Below are 24,059 nucleotides of genomic sequence, written 5' to 3' on the forward strand. Positions count from 1 at the left end.
TGGGGGGAAAAGTGTGGGGGCGGGGGGCTTGTTGCCCTCCAATTACTTTTGACTCTTAAAAAGGGCACTAGAACTCTCGATTTCCAATCGAATGTCCCCCCCTTTGAAGTTTATACGATGACCCCTTCCATATGAAGTGCCTCTGGAAAAAAATAATAATATTAGTAAAACATTGGATCCGTATGGTTTTTACTATTGTCAAGACAGTATTATTATACTATCTAAGATAGTTTTAATATATGCACGGAGATAGTTAGACCCTGGCTCCGCGCCGATAAGGGAAGACCGGTGGCGGCGGGGCCAAAAATAGCAGTGACTGCGCGCCGCCGATGATTTTTCGCGCCGCTGCCAGTGAGTTATCGGCGGTGCGCAGCCGGCGCGATCAATATTGACCGCAAACATTAATGTTTTCATCAGTCTTTCTCAAATCCCAACTTGAATTTACAAAAGATTCGGTCCTACTCATGAATTAAAAACTTCGCAAGTCGCTGGCTGAGCGCTGGTCTTCTTCGTTATTCATCAAGAGAAGCAGACATCTGGAAGAAACGAAATGACTGTGGCATTTCAGAACCCTTGCACAATAGTTGAAATAATAGATTCGCCGTGGCATTCAATAATATCCAAGAAACCTAATTAAGGTAAACCTAACCAAGAAACCTATGCTGATTTCAAATATATAAATTTCATCATGTTTAGTGTTACCGATCAAAAGTGACGAACCTGAGAATATTTGCCTTATTTTCGAAAAAGGAGGAAAACACCCTCTAAAGTCATAGAATCTTAATGAAAATCAAACCATCAGATTCAGCGTATCAGATAACCCTATTGTAGAGATTTAAAGTTCCTGTATGCAAAAATGTGGAATTTTGTAAATTTTTTTCTCTGCCAGAAGAAAGATCACGGATGCGTTTTTATTTGTTTTTATTTCTTCCCAGGGTTGATCGTATCGACCCAGTGGTCCTAAAATATCGCGAGAGGGCTCATTCGAACGGAAATCAAAATTTCTAGGGCCATTTTTAAGTTCTAGGGCCCTAAGACCAAAAAATTAGAGGACAACTAGGCCCCCCTCCCACGCTCATTTTTTTTCCGAAGTCACTGGATCAAAATTTTCAGATAGCCATTTTGTTCAGAATAGTCGGAAAATCTAATAACTATGTCTTTAGGTGTAAATTGACCCGCCACAGTTCCCGGAGGAAGGGCTGCAAGTAGTGAACTTTGCCCATATCCAAACAGCTACTAGAAATATTCCTCCCTTCCTGATTGACCGGTTCATTGATAGTAGTCATCTATCTTATGCTGATGATATGGTTCTGCTGGCTAAAGGTCTTGATTTAATTAAAATTTGCCGTTAATGTTGTTCATTCCAGTCTTATTGATATAGGTCTCTTCTAAGAGGCTCCTAGAACCGAATTTATGGTATTTAATTCAAAATCTGGAGCGAGTGAGTCTTCTAATCGGGTCGTTCTCAATCGCAAGTATAGATGCGTCAAATTATCTGGGACTACCTTTTAGAACGTCTATGAAGAATACACGAGCTCTTATTATTCAAGCTATCAAGAAAAAATTCGTAAGACCTCTGGTATGCTCACCAAATTAAAAGATTAATTTGATAAGAATTGCCTAAAGTAAGGTTCTAGAATGCTATTTTTGCGCCCGACATATTTTTTATTACGCCGGTTTGGATGTTTCTTAGCAAGACTTAACACATTTTAATCCGTAAATGGTTCTTCATATATTTTAAGTTTGTCTTGGCCTCCCCTTTGGGTCATTCTTATAAACTCATTCTTCGTTGTTTTTTTTTTTTTTTTTTTTTTTAATTATGTTGTATTTTTGTTGTTTGTTTTTGTGTATTTTCTTTTTTTCTTTATACTCCTTTATTAGTATTTTAATGTTTTTAAAGAGAGTAAAAATAAATTAATATTATTATTATACTGAACCAGTTGAACAGACGCAACTCGTGAAAGAAGAAAGAGAAAAGGGTGAATCTCCCAAGGGAAAATAGGTGAATTTGCTGGTTGATGAAGAACTTAAATTACAATAGGTTAAATAGAATTCTCTAAGTTAAAAGAAGGAAGGCTTTTAAATGAATGCAACATTTAGAAAAAGCTCATCCAGTAAGCTAATGAAAGGCTCCAATAAAGCCTTCAAAACAAACATTTTACTGAAATAGAGCTAACTTAGGGCTAACTGCCTGAAAAAAAAAATGTTTAAAAGAAGAGTATCCAAGAACAGTTGCCATGTATACATTAACAGTCAAAGAAAATGTAATATTTTCTAACCAGAATAAAAAAATGAAAAATTAATTTAGATCTTTTACGTTTCTAACTTTAATACCTCCAAAGTTATTAAGACTCACAGTATTAAATATCAGTATATATTAAATTGTAAATTCACTTTCATGTTTTCCCCCGTGATATAGGTTATGATTGGGGTTTAATTTCTTTTGATGCTATGACAAATCAAAGCATTGCTCGAAGTAAAAGTTGTTCCTAATAAAGTACAAATTATCCCCCGGTCTCTAGAAGGTACAGATGTACTTAGTCCCACTCCTCTTTGTGGTAGTTTCTCCCTGTTTTGAGTTTGATGTACAATGGTAATATTTTAGTTCGTTTTGGATTTCATTTATTTGCAGTCAGTGATTTATGGTAGTTCTATACTTAAAAATATTTTATTTCATTTTTGCTCATATTTGGATTAATGTATCTCTTTACTTTTCTTTGAAAGGGTTTCTAAAGTTAATTATAAAATGAAAAACAGTTGGATTTGTTCAGAAAGCTTTGCTGTTGTCTTATATCCCTTTTATTCATGTTTTGTTTTAGAAGTTGAAGATGCTTTACCTAGTGAGAGTGAGGAGCTCTTTGATATTTCGAACATTTGTTTGTCTCCTAAGCTTGAAGCTGTTTCTTTGACTTCTTTTCCCAGCATTGCAGGACCCTTTAAATTGGAAGCTGACACCCAGGAATTGGAACCCACCGGTTTTGACAATGAAGGTATATTTCAAACATTCGGTTTGTAGAATCATGAATATTTCAATAAATTAGCTTGGGTGGATGGACTAAATTTTAGTATTTTTAACTAATTTTAATATGAAACTTTTCTCTAATCTTATTCCGGTAAGCAGGCATTTGCTAAACCGGTTTTGAAGTTTAACAACAATTTTGAAAATGTCGATTGAAAAGTGTTTGGCGAATTCCGTCTATCTGAAAGCCAGAGAATAAAGCTCAGACGTATAGTGTTTATATTTCTTTCCGAATTAAGAAGTAAATCCAGTTAGGAAAAAAACTATGTAGCCAATTTCAAAGCCGGGTCCCGGCACTCGGTTTGTGGTAAGCTTTTGTATATTTATTCTCGTTGTAAGTAGCAACCTCCAAATGAACAGGTTTCTTTGCTACTCTTTCTTCGGGAAAATGTAGGGCTCCCCAGGGAACCCATAGAACGTTGAAGGGTCCCAATGATTTTTTAATTTATAGTTGCGTAGTTTATAGCATCTTTTTAGGTTTTTACTGGGTTTTGCGCCACATTTTTTTGGCATCGAAGATTGCGACTGCGTTGTTCTTTAAATGTAATTAAATAGAAAAACAAGTTTTTTAACTGAAAGTAAGGAACGACGTTAAAACTTAAAACGAAAAGAAATTATTCCGTATATGAAAGGGGCTGTCCCCTCCTCAACGCCTCGCTCTTTACGCTAAAGTTTTTCATTGTTTAAAAAAAAACAGTCAAACTTTAAAAGTCAAACTTTAGCGTAAAGAGCGAGGCGTTGAGGAGGGGACAGCCCCTTTCATATACGGAATAATTTCTGTTCGTTTTAAGTTTTAACGTCGTTCCTTACTTTCAGTTAAAAAAAATTCTTTTTATTTAATTTTTGAACGTTTTTGCATTAATGCAGGTTTTGATTTTGGCTCACCGTACATGAATAATTAAAAAATTTGAATATTAATTTTAATTTTATTTGGTTAAATGGCTTTCTGGAAACTTGTTGAATTTCATTTACGAACGTTTTTATTAGTAATAAATATACGTAACTTACGAATTAACTTACATAACGAACTTCTATATTCCTATATTTTAATACGTATATTAGGGGGTTCGCCCCGTAGTCAATACCTTGCTCTTTAAGCTAAAGTTCGAATTTTGTTACAATTCTTTAAAAATGACCCTTAATCACAAATGCCGTTAATTACAATAAATAGCTCTTATGAAAGTACTAAATAATCTTTGGCTTAAAGAGCGAGGTATTAACTAGGGGATGAACCCAATCATATACGTAATGTTTTCTGTCGTTTTAACTTTTGATGTTGCTCCTTACTTTCAGTTAAAAAACTTGTTTTTTTTATATATAATTTCTGATCTTTATTTAAATAATGCTGGGAAATCCGGCGCCCCCTTCATAGCAATGTTCCTTCTCCCATGAAAACTTCCTTCATGGTAAGATCCTCCCACATAACCCCCCACCCACTCCCCCCCCCCACAACCAGGAAAAATCCCCTCTGAAAACGTCTGTATACTGTCTCAAAATTTTTATTGGGTGACTTTGGGGAAAAAATGAGCGTGGGAGGGGGCCTAGTTGCCCTCCATTTTTTTGGTCACTTAAAAAGAGCACTAGAACTTTTAATTTCCTTTTGAATGAGCCCTCCCACGATATTCTAGGACCACTGGGTCGATATGTTCACCCCTGGGGAAAAAAAACAAAAAACAAACAAACAAATAAACACACATCCGTGATCTTTCTTGTGGCAAAAATGCAAAATTCCACATTTTTGTAGATAGGAGCTTAAAACCTCCGCAGTAGGGTTCTCTCATACGCTGAATATGATGGTGTGATTTTCATTAAGGTTCTATAACTTTTACCGGGTCTTTCTCCCTTTTTTCGAAAATCAGCCAAATTTTCCCAGGCTTGTAACTTTTGATGGGTAGGACTAAACTTGATGAAACTTGTATATTTGAAATCAGCATTAAAATCTGATTGTTTTGATGTATCTATTGGTATCAAAATTCCGTTTTCTACAGTTTCGGTTACCATTGAGCCGGGTCGCTCCTTACTTACAGTTCGTTACCACGAACTGTTTGATATTTCTTTCTTCTTCACTTTCATTGTTGACTAGGTCTGACTTTTGCTGTCGCTTGTCTTCTAACAGCACATTTCTTTGTTTTTACTCCATTTTCGACACGTTCCGATACTCGCTTTCTAACGATTGCTTGTAATTTCCACTGCTGCGTATCTATTTACTGCATATTTTCTTGTTCTCTCTGTGGCATCTCTTTAGCCGCATATTTCATTGTTCTACACTTCTGTTTTTGTGGAGATTTAATTCTCGTTGACACTTTTCTTCGAACCGTATAAATAGAATAGTTTTATTTATACTAGCAATCATAGTTTAGAATAAAAATTCCAACTAAATGGCGCTAGTACTTACAACGAAAACAAGAAAAAAGAACACAAGACTATAACTTATTAAAGACTGACATGTAAAAAGGAACAAATGAATTGGCGAAACGGTTTTTTCTTGGAGTAGGCAATTCCAGTCTCACTTTTTGAGCTGACCTTGTGTTTATTTTATTCTTCATAACTGGTGGTAGAATCTCTCTATGTTTTTCACTGCTAAGAAGAAATTGACCAAATTTGCTGATCAAACGAAAACGACGTTCGTGAAGGGATGGTAGTTGCAGGACTGATAATGCCGATCCATAACTTACATATGTGTCCGAAAGGATAACTTTAAAGGCTCTTTTTGTAGTGACTCAAGTGGACCGCTTTGGTAAGGTCAAAAGACCTTAAACCCCAATTTGGGACCTCCAGTTGAAACTTATTCCAGGATGAATGGCCATTGGTGCAAGCTACCTTCAAAGCAAAGGTATGATTATACACAACATGCTTACCTGCCTTAACTACCGGTGTACCTCCCGGGATTAAGATCCCTTAAATTACAGGGATTAGGTGAGCAGGGATCAACGCTTCCCTTACTGCGTAAGCTTGGAAGATGCTGCAATCATCTCCAGAAGCAACCCAAAAGGACCAACAAGCCCTAAAAATCATGACGATTCTATTCGAAAAAGCCACATTACACAAGGCTAATTCATTTTGCTTCGTCCCAGCACCACCTATCTGCGTTAAACGGCTCAAAGTCTAGATTTAGACGACGAGGGAAAAGAGGAGAAGAATAGGATGAAGCCTCATGGAAGTAAGAGACCTTGGATACTAACAAAAGTTCAATATACACCTCCGTACGACCTCCACCTCTGCTTTTACCATGGAGTAAAAAAACAGTCATAATGACTGCTTCCGACCCACCTTACCTGAAACCTGAAGTATATACAGGAAAAACGTGATTGCCTAGTATCTCTCTATATAACGCGAGGTCTCTAAACAACAAGATAGAAGAGCTAGAAGTTATGATCAAACAGACCAGCTGCCCGATTACAGCTGTTGCTGAATGCTGGGACATTACTGACGAAACAGGCCGTATAAACAGTTATACGAACCTTTTTAATTCAAGACACAATCAAGACTTGCAGCGCCGCGGGAGAGATGTTGGCTTGTACATTCGGCAAGACATCCCGTGCAAGCTGTTAAGCCAACCTACGGACACTTGTCATGAAGTGATATAGGCTGAATGCGAGCTGAACTTTCCCTCTGTATGATTTTCGGGTCTTATACTCGCTGTTGTGTACTATCCTGAAACTGCTAAGAACGGAAAAGACCTGATACATTATCTACAAATGTTTATTATCAAAGTGTGCCGTCAGTACGCTGCTCCTGCGTTCGTAGTTACTGGTGATTTCAATCAAACTCACCAACAATGGGTGTCCGGCATGCTCGACTTGCAGCAGGTTGTGAAAATTCCCACCAATCAAAGTGGTAGTACACTGGATCTCTTACTTACCAACCTTTCTGACTATTACCTCCCTCCCCGTTCCCTTGGTCCTCTGCAAAGCTCTGATCACTTCATCATTTTGTGGCAAGTTAAGACTACTTTCCCCAGACCCAAGAAGAAATGTTTAACTCAACCCATGACTAAGGAGTCTATTTGTTCTTTTGGGAGACGGTTAGGAAAGCCTTTGATAACAAAGGAACTTAAGACCCTAATCACGACCCGCTGCGAGCTGCAAGCGAGTGGTCAAACCATTGCTGCGAAGAAACTCCGTAACAACATTGTGAAAGTTAACAGGCGGCTCAGAGAGAATACGTTCACGATAAAGTGTCTCCACTTCTGACGGCTAACCCCCAAAAATGGCACTCACAGGTCAAGCGGCTATCTAGTAAGAGTGTTAGCAGTGACCTGAAGGTACAAAAAGACGATGGAACTTTTCTATCGTCAGCTGAAGTGAACAAAGTCTTCGCAAATATATATTCGACTTAGTTACCACTCCCCGAAACAGATGTCGAAAGTCTCACAGCTAACCTTTCGGACTACCAGCTTGCTGAGATACCTTGTGCGTCTCTTATCACCTGATAACTGAATGGCTAGACAGGGGAAACATCATAGTAGACCTACTTCTCGCTGATTACCGTAAAGCGTTCGATTTAATCTGCCATATCAGTAGGGATCTATGTTATACTTTGCTCCCTTTATGTTCCTTCCTGTGCTAAGTTATACTTTGCTCCCTCTATGTTCTTTACGTTCCTTGGCACCTTTCCAAGGCAGATTACCAGACTGGTTATTTAGCAAGGCATAATGTGGTCAAATATGTTTTGAGAGTATGGTCATAATTATATAACTTAAGCAAACTGGTTTTTCGAGTCAACATCCGTTTTTTATTCGTCCTTGAAATTCTTTAGGAATTCCCATGTTATTTGCTTGCAGCTATAGGACCATGTTATTTGCTTGCGTGTATAGGAATTCCCATGTTATTTGCTTGCGTGTATAGGAATTCCCATGTTATTTGCTTGCGTGTATAGGAATTCCCATGTTATTTGCTAACAGCTATAGGACAAGGTTATTTTCTTGCTTGAATAGGAATTCCCATGTTATTTGCTTGCGTGCCTAGGACTTCCAATGTTATGTGCTTGAGTGTATAGGAATTCCCATGATTTTTCCTTGCAGCTATATGACCATGTTATTTGCTTGCGTGTATAGGAATTCCCATGTTATTTGCTTGCGTGTATAGGAATTCCCATGTTATTTGCTTGCGTGTATAGGAATTCCCATGTTATTTGCTTGCAGCTTTAGGACGATGTTATTTGGTTGCGTGTATAGGAATTCCCATGTTATTTGCTTGCGTGTACAGGAATTCCCATGTTATTTGCTTGCGTGTATAGGAATTCCCATGTTATTTGCTTGCGTGTATAGTAATTCCGATGTTATTTGCTTGCAGTTATAGTACCATGTTATTTTGTTGCTTGTATAGGAAGTCCAATGTTAATTGCGTGCAGCTATAGGACACTGTTATTTGATTGCTGCTATATAACCAGGTTATTTGCTTGCTTGGAGATGTAGTCACATGTAATTTGCATCCGTGTATATGAATTCCCTTGTTAATTGCTTGCAGCTATAGGACCTTGTTATTTGCTTGCAGCTATAGGACCATGATATTTGCTTGCGTGTATAGGAATTACCATTTTATTTTCTTGCGTGTATAGGAATTCCCGAGTTATTTGCTTGCAGCTATAGGACCATGTTATTTGCTTGCAGCTATAGGACCATGTTATTTGCTTGCAGCTATAGGACCATGTTATTTGCTTGCGTTAGTAGGGTAAGAGGTACCATTTTGCTTAGACGTATAGCAATCTCCATGTTATTCTAAGGGCTTATGTTCCTTCCATTGTTATTCAATGGGACCTCTACACGTGATTAAACACGTCATGAAACTACGTGCTATTTGCTTATGTCCTGTTGGTACCATTCTAAAAGAGTGGGGATTCCCCGCCTGTTCCTGAACATTGCAAAAAAGATAGCAGTATGAACGGGAGATTCCCCGCACAAATTTATTTCAACTCCAAGTTTTTCAACCAGACTGGTTTTTTTAAAGCATAGTGTGTACATGTGTGTAGGCTTTGTTATTAAAAACTTGGACACTACAATCAGAATTGTTTGATTGACGTTTAAAAAGGGGTAATGATATTTGCGAATTGGAATAGAAATTTTTAACTAAAAATGGCTGAAAAGTGTTTTGGGGGAGATGGGGTGATTGTGTACTGTATAATACACATGTGATGTTTGGACAGTGTTGTCAGTTTAAAATAGTTTAATGTTCCCTTCGTTCCCTCATTTCTGAGAGCAGGGGGGGTCAATTTTGGAGGGAAAACCAAAAATACTCAGAATCAAAAATAAACGGGAGCGGCCTCAAGGCGAAGGCTCCGAGGACCTTCGTCCCTCCCTTTCTGAGGGCGGGGGAGGGGGGGGGTCAATTTTGAAGGGAAACCAAAAAAAAATCAGAATCAAAAATAAATGGAATATGCCTCAAGGGGAAGGCTCAGAGACCCATAGTTCCCCCATTTCTGAGGGCAAGGGAGGGGGGGGGGGTCAATTTTGGAGGGAAAAACCAAAAATACTCAGAATCGAAAATAAATGGGATCTGCCTCAAGGGGAAGGCTCAGAGGCCCTTCGTTCCCTCATTTCTGAGGACAAGTGAGGGGGGGTCAATTTTGGAGGGAAAACCAAAAATACTCAGAATCGAAAATAAACGGGATCTGCCTCAAGGGGAAGGCTCAGAGGCCCTTCGTTCCCCCATTTCTGAGGGCAGGGGAGGGGGGGGTAAATTTTTTAGTGAAAACCAAAAATACTCAGAATCGAAAATAAATGGGATCTGCCTCAAGGGGAAGGCTCAGAGGCCCTTCGTTCCCCCATTTCTGAGGGCAGTGGAGGGGGGGGTCAATTTTGGAGGGAAAACCAAAAATACTCAGAATCGAAAATAAAAGGCTTCTACCTCACGGGAGAGGCCCAGTGGCCTGTCGTACCTCCTTTTCTGAGGGCAGGGGAGGGGGGGGGGGTCAATTATGGAGGGAAAGCCAAAAATAATCAAGATCAAAAAAAAAAGGGATCTGCATCAACGGCAAGGCTCAGAGGCCCCTCCTTCCCCCTCAGAAAAAGTTTTAACAAGAAATGTCTGAAAATTATTTTTTGGGGGAATGGAGCGATGACAGAGTTGTTTTCTTAGACTAGTGAGTGTGCTGTACCGATGTAAGGATTTCTTTTTAAAAAACAAAATTAATTAGTTTAAAATAAAGTTTAACAGGAAATTTCTGAACAGTATTTTTTTTTAGGGGGGTGTGCGCGATGACAGAGTGGATGTCCGAGAGTAGGTATAGTGTTGTCCTCTGTCATGAATGGCTTTCGAAAACCCAGATGAACAAGCTGAAAATAAAGTAATAACAATAAGTGTCTGAAAATTATTTTTGTTGGGGGGGGAGGGCGATGACCGCGTGGGTGTCTTAGACTAGGCATCGTGCTGTGGTACGAATTGCTTGTGAAAAACCCAAATGAATTAGTTGAAAATAAAGTTTTAACAAGAAATGTCTGAAAAGTATTTTTTTGGGGGATGAGAAGCCATGACAGAGTGGATGTCTTAGAGTAGATATAGTGATGTACTATGGCATGAATTGCTTTCGAAAACCTGGATGAATTAGTTGAAATAAAGTTTTAACAAGAAATTTCTGAAAAGTATTTTTTTTGGGAGGGGGGGCAATGACAGAGTGGATGTCTTAGACTAGATATAGTGCTGTACTCTGGCATGAATTGCTTTAGAAAACCCGGATGAATTAGATGAAATAATTTTTTAACAATAAATTTATGAAAAGTATTTTTTAGGGGGGGGGGGCAAATGACAGCGGGGATGTCTTAGACTAGGTATAGTGCTGTACTCGGGCATGAATGGCTTGAGAAAAACCAGGATTAATGAGTTGAAAATAAAGTTTTAACAAGAAAAGTCTGAAAAGTATTTTTTTGGGGTTGGAGCTATGCCACAGTGGATGTCTTAGACTAGTTATAGTGCTGTACTCTGGCATGAATTGCTTTCGAAAACCCGGATGAATTAGTTTAAAATAAAGTTTTAAAAAGAAATGTCTGAAATGTATTTTTTTTGGGGTTGGGCAAAGACAGAGTGGATGTCTTAGACTAGTTATAGTGCTGTACTCTGGCATTAATTGATTTCGAAACCCCGGAGTAATTATTTTAAAATAAAGTTTTAACAAGAAATGTCTGAAAAGTTTTTTTTTTTTGTTAAATACAATTGGCTGAAATAAAAGCGGAACTCTTAAAATCACAACTCAAGGTCAGTAAATAATTCCTTTTTTTTTGTTAAACACGATTGGCTGAAATAAAAGCGGAACTTTTAAAATCACAAAAACTAAAGGTCAGTAAATAATTCCTTTGTTGTTGTTTTTTTTTTGTTAAACACGAGCTATTGTAGAAAATAATTTCAAAGTACCAAGTCACATAATAGTTGAGTTATTTAAGAAAATAATTTCAAAGTACCAAATCCCATGATAGTTACTCTATTGTATAAAATAATTTAAAAGCACCAAGTCACAATATAGTTAAGTTATTGTAGAAAATAATTTCAAAGTAACAAGTCACATTATAGTTAAGCTTTTTTAGAAAATAATGTCAAATTACCAACTCAACTTATATTTACGCTTTTCTAGATAATAATTTAGAATTACCACGTTACATTATAGTTACGCTTTTGTTGAAAATAATTTCAAACTATCCTGTCACATTGTAGTTACGCTTTTGTAGAAAATTATTTCAAAGTACCATGTCACATGATAGTTAAGCTATTGTATAAAATAATTTCAAAGTACCACCTCAAATTATAGCTATGCTATTGTAGAAAATAATTTCAAAGTACCAAGTCACTTGATAGTTACGCTATTGTAGAAAATAATTTTAAAGTACAAATTCACATGAAAGTTACGCTATTGTATAAAATAATTTCAAAGTACCAATTCACATGATAGTTACTATTTTTTAGAAATAAATTCAAAAGTACAAAGTATCATTGTAGTTACGTTATTGTAGAGAATAATTTCAAAGTGACATGTCAAATGATAGTTAAACTATTTTAGAAATTCAATTAAAAGTACGAAGAAACATGACAGTTAAGATATTGTAGAAAATAATTTCAAAGTACCATGTCACTTGATAGTTATGCTATTGTAGAAAATACTTTCAAAGTACCAAGTCACATGATAGTTACGCTTTTGTAGAAAATAATTTGAAAGTACCAAGTCACATAATATCTACGCTATTGTATAAAATAATTTTAAAGTACGAAGTCATATGATAGTTATTCTATCATAGAAAATAAATTCAAAGTATCAAGTCACATGATAGTTAAGCTTTTGTATAAAAAAATTTCAAAGTACCATGTCACATGATATTTACGCTATTATAGAAAATAATTTCAAAGTACCAAGTCACATGATAGTTATGCTATTATAGAAAATAATTTCAAAGTACCAAGTCACATGATAGTTACACTTTTGTAGAAAATAATTTCAAAGTACCAAGTCACATTATAGTTACGCTATTATAGAAAATAATTTCAAAGTACCAAGTCACACGATAGTTACGCTATTATAGAAAATAATTTCAAAGTACCAAGTCACATGATAGTTACGTTATTATAGAAAATAATTTCAAAGTACCAAGTCAAATGATAGTTACTGTATTGTAGAGAAAAATTTAAAAGTACCAAGTTACATTATAGTCACGATATTGTAGAAAATAATTTCTAATTACCAAGTTACATTATAGTTACGCTATTGTGTAAAATAATTTCAAACTACTCAGTCACATGATAGTTACGCTTTTGTAGAAAATAATTTTAAAGTACCAATTCACATGATAGTTACTCTATTGTAGAAAATAATTTCAAAGTGCCAATTCACATGATAGTTACACTGTTGTAGAAAATAACTTCAAAGTACCAAGTTACATGATAGTTACGATTTTTTAGAAAATAATTTCAAAGTACCATATCATATGATAGTTAAACTTTTTTAGAAAATAATTTCAAATTACCGAGTCCCATGATAGTTACGCTTATGTAGAATATAATTTCAAAGTACCATGTCAAATGATAGTTACTCTTTTGTAGAAAATAATTTAAAAATACCAATTCACATTATAGTTACGTTATTGTAGAAAATAATTTCAAAGTTCTAAGTCACATGATAGTTACGCTTTTGTAGAAAATAATTTCAAAGTACCAAATCAAATTACAGTTAGGTTATTATAGAAAATAATTTCAAAGTGCCATGTCACATGATAGTTAATATATTGTAGAAAATAATTTCAAATTACCAAGTCACATGATAGTTACGCTATTGTAGAAAATAATTTCAAAGTACCCTGTCACATAATAGTTACGCTATTCTATAAAATTATTTAAAAGGACGATGTCACATGACTGTTAGGCTCTTATAGAAAGTAAATTCAAAGTACCAAGTCACAGGATAGTTACGACATTTTAAAAAATATTTTCAAAGTACCATCTCACATGATATTTTCGCTAGTGTATAAAATTATTTCAAACTACAAGGTCAAAGAATAATTAAAATTTTTTAGAAAATTATTTCAAATTATCAACGCACATGATAGTTAAACTATTAAATAAAATAATTTCAATGTGCCAAGTCAGAGGATACTTTAGTTATTACAAAACATGAATTTAAAGTACCAACTCAAATTAGATGTACGCTATTTTAGAAAATAATATCAAAGTAACAGGCCAATCGATATTTATTCTTTTGTATACAATAATTTCAAAGTACCAACACACATGATAGTTACAATTGTGTAGAAAATAATTATAAATTACCAAGTTACTTGATATTACGCTATTATAGAAAATAAATTCAAAGTACCAAGTCACATGATAGTTACTTTATTATATAAAATAATTTCAAAGTACAAATTCACATTATAGTTACTCTATTGTAGAAAATAATTTCAAAATACCAAGTCACATGATAGTTACGCTATTGTATAAAATAAGTTCAAAGTACCAAGTCACATGATAGTTACGCTATTTTATAAAATAGTTTCAAAGTACCATGTCACATGATAGTTATGCTATTACAGAAAATAAGTTCAAAGTACCATGTCACATGGTAGCTACGCTTTTGTAGAAAATAATTTCAAAGTACCAACTCACATTATAGTTACGTTATTATAGAAAATAATTTCAAAGTACCATGTCACATGATAGTTACGCCATTTTAGAAAATAATTTCAAAGTACTAATTCAAATTATAGATACGCTTTTGTATAATAAAATTTCAAAGGAACATGCACATGGTCAGTTGCGCTTAAGTATATAAAATGGTACAAGCGAGCTGACAAATTACTTCTATGAAATTATAAGACATAGAATTTAATCAACTTGTCACTTGATAGTTACGACATAATAATAAGTATTTTAAATGAACAGAGAATATTGATATAATCATGAGGATAGAAAATCATTTCAAACTAAAATGTCACATGATAGTTACGATTTTGTAGAAAATAATTTCAAAGTACAAAGTCACATGATACTTACGCTATTATAGAAAATAATTTTAGAGTACCAAGTCACGTGATATATACTCTATTATAGAATATAATTTCAAAGCGCCAAGTAACAAGATAGTTACGATATTTTAGAAAATAATTTCAAAAGTACAAAGTCACATGATAGTGAAGATATTTTAGAAAATAATATCAAATTACCAAGTCAAATGATAGTTACGCTATTATAGAAAATAATTTCAAAGTACCAAGGCACATGATAGTTACGCTATTATAGAAAATAATTTCAAAGTACCAAGTCACATGATAGTTACGCTCTTGTAGAAAATAATTTCAAAGTACCAAGTCACATGATAGTTACGCTATTATTGAAAATAGTTTCAAAGTACCAAGTCACATGATAGTTACGCTATTGTAGAAAATAATTTCAAAGTACCAAGTCACATGATAGTTACGCTATTGTAGAAAATAATTTCGAAGTACCAAGTCAAATGATATTTACACTATTATTGAAAATAATTTAAAAGTACCAATAAATTTAATTCAGGAAATTATGAAAAAAACAATACAATTTAGACGGGGTTACGTGCGCGCACGTAACCCTGTCTAATTTTTTTTGTATAACCCTGTCTATTATATTTAATTTATAGTACCTTGAATTTTTTTATTGAAAGCAGAGGTGACAAAAAGTTATTTTTTTTATTTAAAGTAGAGACGTTATTCTATCAAGGTGGTATCCAGAGGGGGGTGGGGTAGGGAAGTATTATATTTAAATGATAATATATTGGAATTTTTTATTTAAATCAGCGATGCCAAAAATTTAATTATTTTTTTTTAATTTAAAGCAGAGACGGATTCTATAGAACATTTTATGGCTGCTTTGAAAAAATACAAAAGGGAGAGTGAAGGGAGGTGAGATTTTTGCCATGTGACAGTTTGGTTACATGGCAAATATGACAGTTTGGTTTCTACCAGTAGCTACTAGGTGGAGTATCCTGTGAAAGTGTACTGTCAATGAGTAGAGAAAGTAAATTTGTTAATTTAAGCTGTGGTTTGAGAAAGACTGATGAAAACATTAATGTTTGCGGTCAACATTGATCGTGCCACCGACATCTTACCTGCACCACGCCGCAGACACCTTACCGGTGGCGTGCCGGAGAGGCGCCGCCGCTGCTATTTTTGGCCCCGCTGCCACCAGTCTTCCCTCTTCGGCTTGGCGCCGGGGTCTAACTGAAACCATTAATCTAACATTACTTTTCAACTGTTAGTTCAATCCTTTATTTTTATTGTTTGGTATAGGCATAAAAAGCTTTGGTTAATCTAAAAATAACATTAATATGTGTCAAAGAAAATATTTTATGAAATAAAAGGATTTTAATGTTGGTACTGCTATTGTTGAATCCAATCAGATAAAAGAAGAGGTCAATTTTGTGGGTCTTTTTTGTGCTTTATCTGTTGTTGTCTAGCTCAAAACATCAGCAAACTCTTGGAAGTTGTTCTGCTTGGATCAAACAATATCTAATAGTTCTTGTTCGTTTGAACAAAAGTTTGATTAATTGCAAATTCAAATTTTCCTGATTTCTTTTTCTTAACAGAGGAACACTTTTTAAAGTATTTTGATGTTAAAATTTCTGAAAAAGTAATTTGCGGTAATTCGCGAAGTTTATTAATGTAATGTTTGGATTATCCCTTTTGAGTTTGTTCGAGGCACTCGTTTTACCCCCCTTTTAAGTTTTGCTGTCTTTTTTGTTCTTCCTTGAGTTTTGGAATTTCATTTTTGTTAGTAGTCTATTGAGATTGTATTTTTATAGCAATTTAGGTTTTTTTCTTATTATTATTTTTGTTTCTTATTTTAGGTGTTGAAGGTCCTTCAACAAGTGCTGCCGAAACCCTAATAGAAACTTCAAATTCTTCCCTATCACCAGAACATCAAAATATCTCTAAGGGTGTTTCACCCAGGATTTCCATAGCACCTCTAGAATCTGATTCCCCGGAAGTGGATAGTGCTGACGAAGGTAAAATTAAACGAACATTCTTGTTGAATCAACTTTTAATGAGAAAGGAAAAATTTTGTTGAAAAAATGCCAATTAATTTGCCATTTTTTTCTTGAGTGAATATAAATCTGTTTCTATTCATGAACCTCAAGATATGAAAATCTGTGAATAAAACTCTAAATTCGTGGAATCAGGCTCGTAACAATCAAATATGATTGTAACAATCACTTTTGAATTTATTCAAACCTCTTGTTTTATCTAATTTTATAAGTTTATAGACTGATATTTGTATGCTCTCTGGGTTTCATTATTTCTAGGTAAATTATTCAGACAATGTTATTATAGATTGATTTTCTATCTGTTAATCCTTTTTATTTTTAGAAGCTGAAGCTGCTTTATCAATTGATACTGAAACTATGAGAGAAATTTCTAGTTATATTCTGTCATCTGAGCATCAAAATCGACCTCTAGGTATTTCATTGAATACAGCATATGAGTTAAACTCACTTGAACTGGATAGAAATGATGAATGTATATTTGGAACTAAAAGTGGTACTTTAAAATTCAGGTTGATTAGGGATAATTTTGTCGAAAGATTTTACCTGCCTAACAAACATTCTTCACGTTGTTAGAATTTGAATAGTATTGCCAAAACTATATAATAAGGCTTGTGTTTGCAATTGACTCGTAGGCAAGTGCATCAAAGGAATTGAAAAGGCAAAGTACTGAAACAGTGGAAGACTAAAAGTAGGTCTTGAGACTCAACTTTAATCTAACAACTTTCTTTTAAGTAATTATAAAGTTACGCTAGCGAAGTAGAGGGGGATTTTTTTTTCTTTGCTGATTTATTTGTAATTTTTTCTGCAAAACACCTCCCGAATATGACTAACATGATGCAGCTTAAGAGAAAATCTTCAAAACAAACTGAAAAAAACAAGTAAAGAATTAAACTTAAAAGTATATTAATTATTGCATTAAACATAGTGACTGGCTTGTTAGGCACTTGTTTTTTTTAAGCAGGGACTTTCTTTTTCTTCAGAATTTATACAGCAATGCTTTATAAATAAATTCTAAATTAAATTCTATTCTAATAGATAAATAATGTAAAATTCTTAGCAAATGATATGGAGAAAGGTAGACCTACAACATGGAGAAAGCTAGACGAGAAAATTATTTATTGAAACCTTTCTATATATCACATTTGTGATTTTCTTATAATTTTTCCTCCCCTTCTCTTCCCACTTACGCCTGGATATACTCAGAGAGTGAACATTTGATCATTCAGTTTAATATTAGCTTTTTACTTTAATCTTACGAAATAATATATGACGCCATTGTATTTTTTTACGTATATGACGTCATTGTAATTTTTACTACGCGATGTCATTTGCATAAAACCAAAATTAAGGCTCTTGATGAATTTCCCTTGTTAAGATATTTACAATTATATATATATACATAGTTCAATATTACACATATCGGCAGTTTAGTATACACAATCATCAATCTCGAAGTCGATTCACTAACTTCACTACTCCTGCAGAACTATTCGTGTGCACCACATCCTGGAGAAATGCATCAACCCTTTTCTAGACCCTTTCCAGTATGGGTGTTTGAAAAGAATAAGCCCTACCCATTACCTTGTGTATCTCTATCTCCTGATAACTGAATGGCAAGACAGGGGAAACACCATAATAGACCTCCTGCTCGCTGATTACTGTAAAGCTTTCGATTTCATCTTCCATGTCACTCCTGTGCAAAACCTGAAGCAAATAAGGGCTAAAAAACAGACTCTGGTGTTGATAGTCGATTTCCTCAGAAGCCTTAACCAGCGTGTATTTTGCGCTTTTTGCCAGAGATCTCAACTCTAAATTGGCTGAAATACCGCTGAAAAAGCTCCCCAAGGTACCAAGCTGGCTGCCTTACTGTTCTTGACTGATCAACCACGTTCTCTTTGACTTTGATGAACGCTTTAAACACGTCGATGATCTGTCCGCCTTGCTCAAATTTCTCGTAGATAAATCTCAAGCAATACCCCAGTTCCAAGGTGAATTAAAAGACAGTTTCCCTTATCAGTCCAGGAATAATAGACTTCAAATACACGCGAACAAAACAAAGGTGATGCTCTTTAATACACTTAAACGGGACGTAGCTTGTCCTGAACCCTGGTTCTCTACCACTTCAACTGCAATTATTCTTGCTTTGACTTTCAGTATTAACTGTTCTTTCAGCAACCATGTTTCTAACCTTGTGAAAAAGTTAACTACGCTTTGCTATCACTGACTAAATTCGGATAAACTTGAAGTCTGATTAATTGCATATTCAAATTTTCTGTTCTCTTTTTCTTAACTAAGAAACGCTTAATAAAGTATTTCAATATTGAAATTTGTGAAAAAGGAGGTAATTAACTGGATTTATTGATGTAACGTATAGATTATCACTCTTGAGTTTGTTCGAAGCTCTCGTTTTACGACCTTTTTAAATTTTGCTATCTGTTTTTGTTGCTTTCTTTGGTTTTGGAGCTTCTTTGTTTCTGAGTAATTTGTTAAGATAGTATTTTTATTGCATTTGAAGTTTTTTATTCTTGTTTGTTATTGTAGGTGTTGAATGTCCTTCAAAAAGTGCTGCTGAAACCCTAATGGAAACTTCAAATTCTTCTCTTTCACCAGAACATCAAAATTTCCCTGACGCTTTTTCACCTAGGATTTCCTTGGAAGTGGATTGCAACCACGAAGGTATAATTATACAAACATGGTTATTGAATCAATTTTTAATAACAAACGAGAAAAATTTTGTTCCTAGGAATAATAGTAGATTGATTTTCTATCGGTTAATTTTTATTTCTATTTTTTAGAAGCTGAAGCTAATTAATACACTGATATTTTCTTATTTTTTCTGCTAAACGCTAATTTTCTTCCGAACATGATTCAACTCAAACAAGATTAAAGATAAACAAGTATAGAATTCAACTTACAATGACATAAATTATTGCGTTAAACATAATGACTGGCTTGTTTTTTTTTCAATTAGGGACTTTCTTTTTTCTTCAGAACTATTTAAAATGAGAGAAAACTCCCTTTTGTAGTGTATTATCAGTTTTCAATAATAAATGATAGTCTTGATTATATTTGTCAAGCGGTTTCGGTGGTAAACTAACCCGTCGCTACCAAAAGATTCAGCTGTCTCGTGAAGATCATTTATCTGTAAATGCTCATTCAAAAATAATATTTTTTTTAAAATTCATTTTACCTAAAATGTTTTATTAAACAACCTATTTCTTGGAATTTTAAAAAAGACCCCGAAATCCCTTAAATATAATATCTAGTCGAAATCAAAAGTATCTCTTTAAAATTATACAAATTTTACAGAACGATGGCTTGAAATAGGCTAATAGATAATTGTTTAGGATTTTGAAAAGAGCTTAAAACCCCTCTTACATGAAGTTACCTCAAGTTGAGGTAAGAAGTGTAACATTTTTTTGAATGAAAAGCAGGGATTTGTCCCTATATCACACCAATACCAGCAGGCTACAGGAAAATCAGAGACAAATGGCTTAGACCTCAATCTTTGCTTTGGGTCTTAAAAACATTTTCAGATACAGCTAGCCTATTAGGGATGTTTAATAAGAGGCGGGGGGCTACTAAAGCTGGCTGTCTAGGAGTGTATTGTCACTAGTGATAAATCACTAGGGGTGGTAACCCTAAACGATTGATTTTTAGGAACTTTTTTTCGAGGAGGCAAATTTTTGGGGAAATCCCCGAAAATTTTGGGGATAGTAGAAGCACTGGTTTTTTCAGACCAAATCTGCCAACAAATTTTACTTGGCCATGAAAACTACCAAGTAGCCTTGCTACTGTGCTACCCAACTTTTTGCATAGTGCTTGTGTTGTGTTTTTACAGCTTTTTTCTTAGCAAAAATTATTTTTACATGTAAAAATCGTATTTTCTGCCAAGAAATTTGAAAACTGCCATGTAGCATTGCTACCCCACTTTTTGCACGACAGACTACTACTTCTGTAGCGGGTACTGCTAAGGCTAAGAATATTATAATAAACCTCGAAGGAACTACCTTCTGATCACTTTGACTCTTAAAGAGCACTAAACTTCTGATAACCTTTCCAATGAGACCCTGCTGAAGTATATACGACCACCCTTTCTGTAAAAAACTTGTATTCCCCTTGGGCTTTGTTTACAATCCTTTCCCTGAGGGCTGGTTGTCATCCTCACAGACGTAATGTTGGGACCCTTCAATTACGCTGAATAAAAATTGCTATCTTAACGTTTGATTGGATGTTTCGGGGGAAATGATTGGCGTGGAAGGGGGGGGGGGGGGGGCTTAATGTCCTACTCTTAAAAGGAAACTATAACTTTCAATTTTCAACCAAATGAAATTCCTCTAAAGTCTATACAACTATCCTTTCCATAAAAACTTTCCACAAAATGGCTATCTCAGTTTCAGTCAGATGCATTTGGTGAAGAGGGGTAGTCGGGGTAAGGGGGGATAGTTGCCCTCCATCACCTTTGACTCTTAAAAGGAAACTATAACTTCCAATTTTCAACCAAATGAGACTCCTCTAACGTCTATACAACTATTCTTTCCATAAAAACCTTAAATTCCCCCAGGACATAACTTAAAATCCTTTGTCCCAGGCTTCGATAGTTTGTTTCAAACCCAATAGCCTTGTTTTATGATCTACAAAAAACCTTTTATACTCACAGGGCATAACTTAAAATCCTTTACCCCAGGCTTTGACGGCTTGTTTCAACCTCAATAGCCTTGTTATTTGATCTTTAAAAATATATCTATAAAATCCTTATATACTCACAGGACATAACTTAAAACCCATTCGCCAAGGGCTCTGAGGGGGGAGACGGGGGGGGGGGTGGTCACCCTCACAATAGGAGTTCCAGAACTTACAAATACGCAGAAAAAAATGGGTATCACAAAATTTAAATTGGATGTGTAAGGGAAATGATGGGCGTGGGGGGCTGGTTGCCTTCCAATCACTTTTGATTATCAAAAAGGACAATTTCTAATCACTCCTTTTTGAAGTTTCTACGACAGCTCCTTCTATAAAGTGTCTGGTATAAAACAAACAAACCAAAAAAATAACAATAATAAATAAATGATACATAAATGTATAGAGGAAACTTTAACATTCTTCAGAATGATTATAAGCAGCTCGGATTAGAGTTTAACGCAGAAAAGTTAGAAATCCTGCTTTTTAACTGGAAATCAGTCCCCTATGGTTTTAAGATTGCTCTTGGAAAAACAAATGTTAAGCCGGTCCAGTTCATTACTTACCTTGGCCTTCCTATCGGTTCAACTCTAAAAGCAACCCGTTGATTGCTTATCGACCATCTACAGAAGCGAATTGGTTTTGCATAATGTAAAATTGTTTCGAATAAGTTGAGGTTCAACAGAAAAGTTTCAGCTCGCCTTTATAATGCAATTGCACTCCCCCACTTTTTGTATGTGAGTCCTTTTTGTAGAATTTTTTTCTGAGAGCGATAAACGTAAACTTCGATCTGTTTTCTTTAAGTATGCCAAGTTTCTACTTCGTCTCCCGATTTGGTCCCGAAATTCTTTTCTTATTAGGAATTATAATATAGGAGACCCGAGATCAGCCATTCTTAATCAGATCTCAAAGTTCAATAATAATGTTAAAAGACATCCGTGGTATGAAATCCTTCGCCACTTGAACTCAGTGTTTTTGTTTTCTCTATGGTTTAACTAGTCTTTTCTTGCTAGTGAGTATCACATTGTGTCTAAAACTTGTATTTTGTCGTATATTTGTCTTTTTCTTGTATTTTTATGTACTCTGTCTCTTTTGTTTGATTTTGTCAGGTAATAAAATATTATATTTATATCTAACCTCAAAACTGGTTTCGTCTCTATTATTAAAGCCCAATAGGACTTGTTATGCACCTCTAGTTTTATATTGAAAAACAAATTGTTCTACGTACAAACAAAAGCTGTTTAATTCACCAGCACAAATGAATCTCGTAATTTGTCCGAGCCTAATATTTTCAATAAATAAATGTTCTAAATTAAAAATATTGGATCAGCAGTTTACACAATGTCAGTCCATTTTCTGCTTGTTTTAAAAGCTTAATCTGTCAGGAAAGTTAAATCAGGAAAACAATACACATATTTCTATCTTGATTCAGAAAGCAATATAGACGCTATAGTTCTAAGCTTTATTCTCGAGCTTCCAGATATACGGAATTCGCCAAACGCTTTTCAATTCAACACTGTGGAATCTGTTGTTAAATTTCAAATCAAGTTTAGTGAATGACTGCTTACTGGAATGAAAAGAGAAAAATTTTTATACTAAGATTAGTTTAAAATACTAAAATTTAGTCCTTTTCGTATTTCCAATCGAATGAGCCCTTTTCGAAGCTTCTACGACAGCTCTTTCGTTACAGTGCGCTGGTCTAAAAAAATATATATACATTGTGCCAATGTATAACCTGAGGGGTGGGGGAGAGGGTTCAACCATAATGAAGCAACAGTCTACAATACAGGATTGTAAAACAACCAAAAAATAGAAAACAGTTTGGTTCCCCCATGTTGGGGGGGGGACATTGAATGTATTTTATTCAACAGAAAAACTAACAACAATAAAATATATGGTACCTTTAAAACAGTACCTTTAAACAGTACCTTTTGTACAGTACCTTCTGATTCAAATCGAATGGCCCACAAAATTCACAAGGTTTAACAACATAGCACATTAACACTGTTAATGTAAGCTAGCAACCTTTTTTAATACTTATTTCTACTAGTACACATTTATTAACTTAATTCAGCTAATAATAAGCAGTCTCTTAAAGAGATTGTTTAAATCATTTTTTAAGATAATTAATCATTTTTGAATCGTAAATCATTTATGAGGAATATGCATAACCTTCAGTGAATTAAATAAAAAAAAAACTTTCTTCAACTCATAGTAAGGAGCAAAATTGAAACGAACAAAAATAGCACCATAGACAAAGGGGTTGCCCACATCTCAATCCCTTGCTCTTAATCTTGAAGTTTTCAGTATCTTTAAAAAACCTTCTGATTCTAATCGAATGGCCCAACCCTTATGTTTCATGAGGCAGTCTTAAGCAACTGGGACAAACGTCAAACTTTAGCATAATAAGCGAAGTATCGAGGAGGGAACAGCCCCTCTCATATACAGAACAATTTCTGTTCTTTCAAGTTTGAATACTACTCATACATTTCAGTTGATAAAACTTGTCTTTTGTTTGTTTAATGTTTGATCATTTCTTCAAATAATGCGGGGAAATCCACTTCCCTCCTCTGTGGAAAATAAACTTTTCCAAAGAGAAAAATTCTGAGTCTGTTGATCTTTGAATAAATTTTGTATAAGTGATTAAAGACTTGAGACATTCTCAAACTGATAAAAGAACGAAATGGTCTATCAGTTTTGAAAGCAATTGGAGATTAAAAAGATGATTCAAAGATAAAATTAATTTTCCTTAGAACCCAATAATAACTCGAAGAACAGAAGATTGAGTGGCTAGCTGACACACACTCGAGAAATTGGTGTTCATCTGTTGAGAAGATCAGCACTGCCGGTCATGGAATGGGGATCAGCAACG

At 34.7% G+C, this 24,059-nt stretch overlaps 1 protein-coding gene across 1 annotated transcript; it reads left to right on the forward strand.

Moving 5' to 3' along the window:
* The first annotated feature begins 329 nt into the window (after positions 1-329).
* Positions 330-22,747, forward strand: LOC148938438 (uncharacterized). Its single transcript, XM_089107790.1, has 5 exons — positions 330-351; positions 2,820-2,990; positions 16,310-16,468; positions 19,049-19,183; positions 22,620-22,747. Exons 1-5 carry the CDS (start codon positions 330-332, stop codon positions 22,745-22,747), a joined length of 615 nt encoding a protein of 204 aa, XP_088963916.1.
* Positions 22,748-24,059: the final 1,312 nt, after the last annotated feature.

Source organism: Artemia sp. Qi Xiang Cuo, unplaced genomic scaffold (genome assembly GCF_049724085.1).
Source record: "Artemia sp. Qi Xiang Cuo unplaced genomic scaffold, ASM4972408v1 HiC_scaffold_3290, whole genome shotgun sequence".
Taxonomy (NCBI): Eukaryota; Metazoa; Arthropoda; class Branchiopoda; order Anostraca; family Artemiidae; genus Artemia; species Artemia sp. Qi Xiang Cuo.